Source organism: Mustela nigripes, chromosome 12, assembly GCF_022355385.1.
Source record: "Mustela nigripes isolate SB6536 chromosome 12, MUSNIG.SB6536, whole genome shotgun sequence".
NCBI classification, from domain to species: Eukaryota; Metazoa; Chordata; class Mammalia; order Carnivora; family Mustelidae; genus Mustela; species Mustela nigripes.
The window spans coordinates 93,970,625-93,982,670 of record NC_081568.1 but is presented as its reverse complement, the minus strand read 5'-3'; the positions used below and the strand labels follow the sequence as shown (position 1 = coordinate 93,982,670).

Below are 12,046 nucleotides of genomic sequence, written 5' to 3'. Positions count from 1 at the left end.
AGTCAAGAGCAAATCTAATCCAACCAAAGAGAAAGACTTGAGTTATCATCAGGCGATCTCATTTTAGCATAATGTGCAAAACCACATTTATAAATTAAAATGTAAATACAGGGCAACTTACCATCATGTCTCATCAAAGTTCAATTCTAAGTCCGCTGTTTCACATTAAAGTACTATAAAATGTCTTATAGTTCCCATGCTGGTCTGTCAAGGTTACTTAACTTTAAAATATAATAATTACAGTACTACCCACCTTTTCTAACACTGCCCTTTGAAAAAAACACATATAAAAATTTGAGCAAAGTCAAAATACATCTCCCTGGTCCTAGCCAAGGTCATAGTGACAAGAAACCCCTTCCTGCCTCCTTACAAGGGAAGGAAAAGGGAAAGGATAGGGGCTGGAGGAGGCTCCAGAAGCATCTGAAAATGCTGAGAAAGTAGAAGAGGGTAAGCCTTCAAGAGCAAAGGCTCCTGAAACTCACACTCCTGATAGTAAGTCTAGTGGGGCAGAGCCAGAGCTGAGGGGAAGTTCCTTACATATCAAGATCCTTAAGTCAAATATTTTCAGGGATTTCAAGGGATTTTTTCCCCCCTTAAAAAGAACCTTTATTCTTTTGTATTTCTTTATGAACTCAGTAAAGGCTACATGTGTTTCTATACATGTGTAAAAATTAGTATAGTATAAATTTACTTTAGTAAATTTAAACTTTAATAAAGTTACTTTAGTATATTTATACTGTATTAGTATAAATTTAGTGTAATATAAATTTATATACTACATAAATATATGAGAGTGTTACATGTATATGTGTGTATGCCAAAAGCAAGTAATTTCTAATGCTACATAGACAAACCTTGAGGAGAACACTCTCATGACTTAAGAACAGTAACAAGTTTCACTTTAGACTGAAAAATCCTTCCCCTACTAACTCTTGGAAAGGGAAAATATCCAAATATACTTAAAATGATAAAAGCAGGAACCTTAAAGCAGAGAGTTAAGTAAATTTGCTCCAATAGATAAATCTTCACAGAGATTATCAAGGAAACTGATGTTAATCATGTTTTCCTTTTTTCCAGCCTTAGAAAACCAGTAAGGTATTAGATTTGGAGCACAGCTCTTATAATCAACACAAAATGAGATTCAGGTCACTGGTCTCTTTCCTTCTCAGAAAAGAAGTAATTACTCTTGAGCTCAATTTTTTATCTCTTTTATCTCCTTTACCTCCACCACATCCTGTCAACCTGCAGAAATATCCACAATCTAGTACCACTGCTTCAATACCACTTTCCTTCTCCAACTCAGGCTTCTGTGGCTCTGACCTCTTCCCTGTACATGTAACAACTTCCTTCACTTGGATCTGAACTTGCCTTACTGGAAACACCTTGGAAGGGGAGACAGTAAAACCATATCCCAAAAGAGACCATACAAACTAAGAATTATGGAGAAGTATACACCAATAAACAGCTAGAAGTATAGCTTATTAGAGTCAAACAAAGAATACCATTTTTTTCCTTTCTCACTGCTTCAATTTCCTTGGTATCATAGAAAAATAGACTAAAGTGAGCTTGCTGATGAGGTTCAACATACAGTATACTGGTTCCCTTTTCTCCTTCTCTCAAACCTTCCTCCTTCTCTAACACCACCACACACGCCCTGCACACACACGCACAGAGACTGTTCCCTACCTCTTCTCTTTAGACTTAAGTATGTGTATACATATTAACATGCAATTAGGATCCACTATATACAGTCTCACATTTCAGTAACACCTCCCTCCAGATCTTAGAGAAGACAATAAAATTTTTCACTTTAAACATGATTCTTAGGGCACTTCCAAATCAAAATGCTGTTGCAAGTTCTCATTCAGACTGAGTACAACAGAACAGATTTTTTATTTATTATTATTATTTTTTAAGATTTTATTTATTTACTTGACAGAGAGAGAGCATAAGCAGGGGGAAGGAGAGGGAGAAGCAGGCTCCCCACTGAGCAGGGAGCGAAGATGCAGGGCTCAATGCCAGGATCCTAAGCCAAAGGCAGACACTTAACCGACGCGGAGCCACCCAGGCACCCTCTTCAACAGATTTTTTTAAAAAAGAAAATTAAAATGACAGAACTATGTTCTAAAGTAAGACAAACAGAACAGAAATAGAACTTTAGCATAATACAATAGTTGAAGCTAAAGCTGCAAAGTTACTACTGTGTTTCAGGTCCCAAAGTGGGTGCAGGAGAGGCTCTTATCATCGAGAATATCAAAGATTTAATAAAGCACTTCATTTGACTCATGGCACTAGAGACAGGTAGGTACTGGAATCCAAGATATGAGGTGCTACTCCCTAAGTCTTGAGGAGACTTGGGGGTGGGAGGGAGGGGACAGGGAGCTGCTACTTCAACAATATTTCAGCATCACCAAACATGTATGTTCCTTTTTCTCAAGAAAAAGAAGGGAAAGTTTCTGCCAGTTCTGTATTAAGACTAGTTTATTCTTAGAAGAATAAGGAATAGAGCACCTTAAGACAGAAAACTAACTTCTGAAACTGAAAATTAATTGAAATAATAAAAATTATATATCAATTAGATAAAATTTCATTCTCAACTATATTATTATAATTAAAGCAACATTTAATAATAAGCATAATTCCTGGTGAACTCCGCTGAAGTTTCTAAATTCTAATACGTAAACAAAAACTCAAAAAATCTTAACAGTCTTAAATACATGACCAAAAATTTTAAATATGATAGCAGAAATTCTCACCTGTGTTTTGACTGCGATCTTTTTCGTCTAGAATGGGATTTTGAGCTAGACCTGGATTTTGAACGAGTATGGGAACGAGATCGACCGCCTTTTCTTTCATTGCTCTTTCCAGACTCTGGGAGGAAAAAACCACTTTGCAGTGTAAGCTCAGAACAATTAAAGATCCCAGTTAATAATCAGGCACAAGTGGAATGTACCACATATAGTGCAAGGGGCCTACTCTCTGTACATCCTCCTCCTGTGCAATTATCCTTCAGAAACATCCAAGAAAGTCATTGCATAAACTCGTTGAGTGCAGCCACCCTGCAGCAGTACATATAAACCAGATGATTATAAACAGCTGTTCGTAATATTTTGTTGCTGCCATAATGTACGATTATAACATGTCTGTAATTCCTAGGACAACGATTTTAAATCTTCTCTCCATTTATTTTGCTAGCAGTGAAGCTTAAATTCTGAGTGCAAATGTAGAAAATTTGCTCAACTGTAAACCACCTAGACATTTTTAGATTGGATTTTTAACTTTCAGTAAGCAAATAAAAGTCTGAACAGGTGTTCCTTTACCTTGCTAAAATGGTCTTTGTGTTTGGCTAATCATGGGCTCTTTCTTATTTTTAAAATGAAATCATTGAAGGAAAGTGAGCCTGCTTGATTATGTTTTAATCATATTTATTCTTAGTTTTAGCCTCACAATAACATTTATACTTTGCTTTAAAGCCAATCAGTTGTGAGCACTGACTTTGCTACAAAAACATAAAGAACTGATTAACTCAAGCTAATGTGCCTCAATTCATTATCATGGGAAAACAGCATTTGTGCTAACCAGTTCTTTGACCTTTGACACTAGTAAGTCACTTACTCTTTCTCGAGTTTCAGTCTTCTTGTTTGTAAAATGGAGGAACTAAACAAGATAACTTCTAAAATTCCTTCCAGTTCTATGGTTCTATGTGACCTGGGTAACAACACTGTGACCTTACCTGGTTCAATGGCTGCTGAGATAAAGGACTGAGCCTCTCGTACTCGCTTCATTACTTCTTCTAACTCCTTAGCTGCAGCCTGAGGTGTCATCTCAGGGGGTTTTACTATTGCATTGTTGGAGTGATTAATTCTAAATTAAAAATATTAGCATATCACAAATACACACCATATTTTACAAAACATGAAACAAATGTTTATGATACACATATTTATAAATCTGAGGACATGTCGAGAGCACATTAAGAATGATACAGCTAAATACAGAATAATCAAAACCAACATCAAAACCCTCATTACCACTCATCTTTATCTCTTGCTACCAAAGCCTAGAGGAGAGAAGAAAAACTGAACCCTACCTGACTCCTTAACAACTTGAATATATCCAATTTAGAATTATAATAAATTAAAATCCTGACATCAGTATTAAAATGCATCATTTCTCATCTTGGAATATAAGATTTCACAGGTATCTCTACACACTGGGAGAACGCAGGAGAGGCTGTATATTGCACAATTTTAATTAACCCTGAACCATGGGTGAGTCAGATACAGCTTCAAATCTGAGAGGCACCTGATAAAACTCCTCCCTATCAGATCAGAAGGGGTTTCTCTGACGCACATAAATGAATCTGGTAAGTCTCACTTTACCCCCTTCACACTAAGACAGGCATTCACTAAAAAGAGGTATTTCGTCCTTTCATAGCTGAATCTCGATCAAGCTATATAACTAAAGCAATTACCTATGAAATTTAGATAGAACTGTTGCCTTAATAATCTGCAAGAAATAGAATTTCTGATCTTGAGTATATAAAGTCTATACCAATTTTTCATTTTGCACACAAGGATATGAGAAAATATTAAAACTCAAAATGATTCAAAACACTTCTGGGTACTTAATATTATTTTCTTCCTGGGATTCTGGATTTACCAAAATAATTGGTAATACCAAAATAATTCATTTCATATGTTCAACCATCCCTTAGTCTAGTCCTAACCCAAACCCAATCTGCTTTATTAGAGCTTATGAGAAAAGACTTATAACCATTATATAGGGTATATAATGTTAACATCAAATTAGATCTTATAAAATAGAAAATGTCTTCAAATACAACTTTAAAAGCTAAAATGGTAACTTAATGTATTTCATTTATACTTAACACAAAGTCTTCCTTTCCACAAATTGCCAATTACTATTAAAAAGAAAAAAAAAAAGCCTTAATTACATCAGAAATACTTTAAGTTTTTCCAAAATCATTAAAATTTCTTTGTTTAGGGTTTCTTACTTCAGTGGCCTGTCTCCAAACATAACTCCATTAAAAGCAAGGGCCCTTGGTACAGAATTTTGGTCTGCAAATTCCACAAAAGCAAACCGAGTTGGCTGAGTCTCATCACCTGCCATCCGCACAAACTTCACTTCTCCAACTTGTTTAAAAAATTCAAGTAGTTGATCAGCTGTTGTTGTCTGAAGAAACAAAGTCACGCTTTAATAAAGTATATTCTTTTTTTAAAATTAGGTAAATATTTGTCAAAAGCTATCATTTTGAAGAAGGGGTAAAGAGGAAGAGGACCTACCACTCAGTTTTTCCTTAAATTAGTTACCTGGGAATTCAAATTGCCAACATAGACTGTTCTCCTAATTTCATCAATTTTGGAAGGATCCACATTTCCCATAAGTGGTGGCTGTGGTATCTCTCCAAGCGTTGTAATGTTGGGGTCTAGTGCTGCTGCTGGTATAGCTCCCAAACTGCTAAGGGAAACACCCAACTATAAATTTAAAAAAAGAAAGAACACATACTTCCTGTTAGTATTCAAGATTACTATTCTTTAACCTTAAAAAGAAAACGATCAACTCTACAAGAATGGAAGGTAACTACGGAGTCCTAACTTTAAGCCAGGTATTTATCTGAATTATTGAGGAGGAGGTCACCGTAGTTAGGCATGTAATTAGAAATACAACATAATTCTTAACTATCTGGGTATTTTAATTACTTTCAAAGTTGAAACTAAAAATGAACAGTCAATTCTCATTATTACAGCACTTACGCCTATAAAGTTGCTGTATGAATACTATGCCAATTTCACAGATAAAGAAAAAGACTTATGGAGGTTAAATAAATTTCACAAAGCTACTCAGCTGCCAAGCGGTAAAAGCAGGGTACTACCATGCACAGTTTAAAACTGAAACAGGGACAAAGTTTACCTAAGAAAAGAAACTGAACTTATATATACTTTGATGGGAAGAGGACAAAAGCTTTGAATGATCTTTCATAACATTACTAAATTTAGTTTTATTTCAAGGGTTAAGGAATATATTTTTAATGTGAACTTCAACTAGGAAAGATAGAAGATCTCAAAATTTGAAAATGGAAGACTCCGCAGAATTAATGAGAAGACATTTCAAGGGGAAAAAAATTAGAACTGTCATTTCCATTTATGAGATTTAAGAAAAGTTGGGGCCCTGGTGCACCTGGGTGGCCCAGTGAGTTAAGCATCCTACTCCATTTCAGCTCAGGGTTGTGAGATGGAGTCCTGTGTCAGGCTCTGCGCTAGGCATGGCGACTGCTTAACATCCTCTCTGCCCCTCCCAATCCCTGCCTCTCTTTCTTTCTCTCTCTCCCCCAGTCCAAAGAAAGAAAGAAATTTTTGAGCACTGATTACATAATGCTACAAAACTAAGATTAAACAAATACTACATAAAAACACTTCCTAAAGGTGAAAGCATAAGTTAATGAAACAAGTATCACTTACACTGTTCTAACAGCCTGTGTATTTTCTTTTTAAAATGTCAAATTATGTCTTACCCTGCTTAAAGCTAACCAATGGTTTTTAATACCTTTTGAATAAAATTCAAATTCCTTTCCATGGCCCCAAAGTCCTAAAATCAGTATACCATCTATCCCTCTAGTATCTCAAAATATATACTACCACCACCCCCATTTCCTAAGCTTCAACTATACTGACTGCCACTCTACTTTGAAGACAAAGTTTTTCTCACGTTATAGCTTTTGCTTGGAATTTCTTGTCAAAAAACTCTTCCTTGTCTTCTGCCAGTCAAATCCTTCAAGCATCAGGTCACCTGTCCCCTCCAAGAGGCTTTCCCTGACTTTATATAAAGCTTCACTTTCTAACACCTATTTTTCTTCATAGTATTTATTATAATTTGTGGTATCTTGCTATTAACAGATCTTGGATTTGTTGCTCAGCACCACCATTTCAAGTTATCCTAAAGTTGTATAAAATATCTTAATTCAAAACAGGTGGTGATGGGAGTCAAGGTTATCACCCTCTGAGCCTAGTTTTTCTCCACATTTTGCTTATGTATTGACACTCCTTTATCTCCCTTCCACACCTTATCCTGTACACAGATGTTTGAGTCACTAAATTTCTTTTTACTGTACAAAAGAATTATTATATACCATTAAGTTAAATCACAAATATGACTATTATTTCTTAGGGTTTTTTTTTTTTTTATTTCTTAGTTTTGAATGGATTTAAAGAATTCAACAAACCTCCTCAGGCACTCCTAGTTGTCAATTACTTTTTTTTTTTTTTAAAGATTTTATTTATTTGACAGAGCGAGATCACAAGTAGGCAGAGAGGCAGGCAGAGAGAGAGGAGGAAGCAGGCTCCCCGCCAAGCAGAGAGCCCGATACGGGACTCGATCCCAGGACCCTGAGATCATCACCCGAGCCAAAGGCAGAGACCCAACCCACTGAGCCACCCAGGCGCCCGTCAATTCCTTTGACCTGCAAATTTTCTCCACTGGGACATTAGACAGACAGACAGACACACACACACACACGGAATGTGTTTTTTTCAAATTATCTAATCCAACCTCTCGGTTTCTCAAACTTAAGATCATTCAGCTCTTTTTTAGAAACTTTTTCCCTCTTCTTTTTACTATACCATTCTGCTATACCTATGCTATTTAATATGGTGTTCTAACCCCATACAGCTATCTGAAATTTAATTAAAATTCAGGGACACATTTCGAGTACTCAATAGGCACACGTTACAGTAGCTATGACACTTGATAGTACAAAGACATTTTCAGCAGAGCAGAAATTTCTACTGAATGCAGATGCTCTGTAACAATACAATTACCTTTGTTTTGATTACTCTACTTTCTAGCCCTGATCTAAAAAAAAAACCCACACTATTTAGTTACCCTGCTGGTCTTCAATGGGTTAAGATTACCTAGGCTCCTGATGTAACACTTTCGCCCTCTGACATAGAAACCATGGCCTCCTGAAAACGAAATGTTCTAAGCAAAAGCCGTAAGGCAAAAATATGTTTGGCATGTCTAAGAAACAACAAAGCCAATATGGCTGAAGTAGAGTAAGCCAAGAAAACAGGTAGGAAAAATGTCAGAGAGGTAAGCAGGAGTCAAGTCACAGTGGGTCACCTGTCCCATTTTCTATTCAAATTGTTCATAAATTAAATTTCAAAATAATAGATATCTGCAGATGAATTTAGAGAAAACCATTTCCCCTCAAGGCAACAAATTAAATAAAAACATTATGCTGTTGCTAAATAAACCATAAGAATTGTCAAGATAGCAAGATAATACTTTCTGAAAAATAGATAGTGATCCAGGAATTAAATGTTAAAATATACCAGAATATAACCCAAATAAAATTTTCTAGAAAATCTGTAAAAGGCTTAACTCAAATGATCAGATTTTGAATTAAAAAGTATTCTCCTGGGGGACACCTGGGTGGCTCAGTTGGTTAAGCCGCTGCCTTCGGCTCAGGTCATGACCCTGGAGTCCTGGGATCGAGTCCCACATTGGGATCCTTGCTGAGCGGGGAGCCTGCTTCTTTCTTTGCCTCTGCCTGCCACTCTGCCTGCTTATGCTCTCTCTCTGACAAATAAGTAAATAAATAAAATCGTTTAAAAAAAAAAGTATTTTCCTGGGATGCCTGGGTGGCTCATTCCACTCAGGTCACAATCTTAGGATCATAAGCTCAAGCCCTGTGTCAGAGCTCATCGCTCAGCCAGGAGTCTGCTTGAGATTCTCTCTCCCTCTGCCCCTTCCCCCACTCATGTTCTTTCTCTCTCTAAAATAAATAAATACGTCTTTAAAATAAAAGGAGGGGGTACCAGGGGGTGGGAGGTTGGGGGACCAGGTGGTGGGTATTAGGGAAGGCACATATTGCATGGAGCACTGGGTGTGGCGCAAAAACAATGAATACTGTTAACGCTGAAAAGAAATTTAAAAAAAAAAAAAAAAAGGAGGGAATACCTGTGTGACTCAGTCAGGTAAGTATCCAACTCTTGATTTGGGCTCAAGTCATGATCTTGGGGTTGTGAGATCGAGCCCTACCCAGCCACCATCTGAGTGTGGAACTTGCTTAAGATTCTCTTTCCATGGGGGCACCTGGGTGGCTCAGTGGGTTAAGGCCTCTGCCTTCGGCTTGGGTCATGATCCCAGATCCAGGGATCGAGCCCCGCATTGGGCTCTCTGCTCAAGAGGGAGCCTGCTTCCTCCCTCCCTCTCTGCCTGCTTCTCTGCCTATTTGTGATCTGTGTCTGTCAAATAAATAAATAAAATCTCAAAAAAAAAAAAAAGAAAAAAGAAAAAAAGATTCTCTTTCCATGTCCCTCTGCCCCTCCTCTCTTTCCACCCCTCCCAAAATAAATAAATAAAAATAAAAAACATCCCCCTGACCAAAAATAAATAAATAAATAAAAGTAAAAAGCATTTCCCCACCAGCAATCACAATGCAGGTCTCCAGTAGTACAATGCTATGTAAAGAAAAGACCCAAAATTTTGCACTTCAAAGTTTCATAGACCACTTTTATAACTTTAGTAAATGAACTTCCATCAAAGGGGCACCTGGCTGGTTTAATCAGTAGGGCATGAGACCCTTGTTCTCCAGGTGAGCCGACCCCTATAGTGGGAGAACTTACTTTAAAAAAAGGTGGGGTGGGGAGGGCTGGCTGGCTCAGTTGGTAGAGCATGCAACTCTTGATCTCAGGGTTGTGAGTTCAAGCCCCACACTGGGTGTAGAGATTACTTAAAAATAAAATCTTTAGGGGTGCCTGGGTTGGACGACTGCCTTCGGCTCAGGTCATGATCCTGGAGTCCCGGGATCGAGTCCCACATCGGGCTCCCAGCTCCATAGGGAGTCTGCTTCTCCCTCTGACCTTCTCCTCGCTCATGTTCTCTCTCTCTCAAATAAATAAATAAAATCTTTTTTAAAAATAAATAAATAAATAAATAAATAAAATCTTTAAAAAGGAAAAACAGAAAGAAAAAAAGTATTTTTTTTTTAAATAAATGCTTATTTATTTTTTTAAGATTTTTTTTTTTTTTAAAGATTTTATTTTTATTTATTTGACAGACAAAGATCACAAGTAGGCAGAGAGGCAGGCAGAGAGAGGAGGAAGCAGGCTCCCTGGCCGAGCAGAGAGCCCGATGCGGGGCTCGATCCCAGGACCCCGGGATCATGACCTGAGCCGAAAGCAGAGGCTCCAACCCACTGAGCCACCCAGGCGCCCCTTTTTTTAAGATTTTTATTCAATCATTTGACACACAGAGGAGAGAGCACAACCAGGGGGAATGGCAGGCTGAGGGAGAGGGAGAGGCAGACTCCCTGCTGAGCAAGGAGACCAACTTGGGGCTCGATCCCAGGACCCTATGATCATGACGTAAGCAGGAGGCAGACACCCAACCAACTGAGCCACCCAGATGCCCCCAAAAAACAGTACTTAAAAAAAATTACTATCATAAAGTTAGTATTGGTTCATTCCCTAAACAGTCCCAACACCACAAAGCTAAGACACACCACAGAATTAAGGTGAGCTTTATATTTTGTCTTGCATTCATTTCTGAAGAAAAATGACCCTTCTCTAAAACAAATATGACAGGAGCCCAGTATCAGCAAAATCTTTATTTACCACTCTTAGAAATCACAAAGGAGGTATTAAATTCCTATTTAACTCTATGTGGTTAATGAAAACATAATTTTACCATGTTTTTACCTTGTTACATTTTTTCAGTATTAGACAAATGTTTCTCTGAGGTATTTTTCTTCTGTTACAAAGCTGTGATTCATTTTATTTTATTTTACTTCAATAGATTTAGTCCTCTTGAACTGGGAAATAGAGTTACCTAGATTTTCCAATTCCCCATGCAATCTAAAATGCTGGGCTTCAATAACTGATTCTCTAATGAACAATCTATTTTAGTTCTCAAATTTAAATGAATGCCCTATTACTTCAGAAGTATTTCCAAAAGTCAGTTTAAGTCAGTGATAACGTGGCGGTGTGGGGGGTGGGGGTGGGGTTAGTAGACATTTTGAATCCTTTTCAATTAAAAAGAAGGAAAAAAGATTCAAAACAAATAATTTCCTAAGCTCTTTATTCACATGATTACACAACTCAACATAAATCTCTTTCAGAAGAGGGTGTGGAATACTTACTGTAGTCAAGGGATTTGGGGTCGGTATGGGAAGCAAGCCTGCACCAGGCATTAAACTTGTCATGGTTGGAGCAGGAGCCAATAAAGAGAGGGCTTTGGATTCCTCTGGAATTTTACCTGCAGAGGCAAGTTCCAAACATTATGGAAAGCAGAAACACCACACAAACTTTACACTATGATTTTACAATTACCCTTGCACTTAAAAAATAATAATAATAAATGAATCTATCTATCAGATCTGTACAAAGAAATAAATAAGAACTTAAGTCTTTCCTTTTATCCTGCTCTACTAGGAAAAATAAAAGTGAGCAAAACTTCAAAGACTAACAATCTCATTAATGGAATATTATTTTAAAAATTGAATAATGTAGACAATTATTTAACACTTTGAGCTATGGGTCACCTGTACTGGAAACTTAATGTTCATGAACCAAACGATATCAAGCATGGACGCTTTCCCAGGACGGTGTTTTCGCGGTGATCGAAAGTTGTGTTACACATGACAACCGTTCGTGTTGGCTGCATCACTAATAGCACACAGAACATCAGATACAGAAAAGAAGAACATTTTTTAAAGTTTAATCCCCAGAAATGGCAAATAACCAAATTAGTCAAAAAAAAGAAAAAGAAAAAACAAATATGTGCGAATTGAAATTTGTTCCTTAATGAGTGCCCCTATCCTGCTTACTAAACTACCTACTGGTGATGTAAACAGTTTTGATAACCTTCCAATAAATTCCATTAAATTTCAAGTAGACAGTAAAAAACAAAAGCCTACTCCATGTAATCAGCTTCAATTTAAAAGGAAGCTTACACCCATCCAGTTAAAAAAAGACATCTCACCAACTAGGTCAGAGACGCTTAAAAATCCAATTCCAAAGAACAT

The 12,046-nt window shown here is 37.1% G+C and overlaps 1 protein-coding gene across 4 annotated transcripts in view; it reads right to left on the bottom strand.

Moving 5' to 3' along the window:
* SREK1 (splicing regulatory glutamic acid and lysine rich protein 1) overlaps nucleotides 1–12,046 on the bottom strand; it is a 45,726-nt gene that overhangs the window by 17,947 nt on the left and 15,733 nt on the right. For 2 of the 4 annotated variants that reach the window (XM_059417986.1, XM_059417985.1), the window contains exons 3-7: nucleotides 11,162–11,277; nucleotides 5,334–5,498; nucleotides 5,018–5,196; nucleotides 3,734–3,864; nucleotides 2,757–2,871 (exon numbers count right to left, since the gene is read on the bottom strand). In XM_059417986.1, coding sequence (XP_059273969.1) covers nucleotides 2,757–2,871; nucleotides 3,734–3,864; nucleotides 5,018–5,196; nucleotides 5,334–5,498; nucleotides 11,162–11,277 — 706 coding nt within the window. Of the gene's footprint in view, nucleotides 1–2,756; nucleotides 2,872–3,733; nucleotides 3,865–5,017; nucleotides 5,197–5,333; nucleotides 5,499–11,161; nucleotides 11,278–11,563; nucleotides 11,664–12,046 lie in introns of those variants that run through there. The other 2 variants (XM_059417987.1, XM_059417988.1) reach the window with 2 other exon arrangements.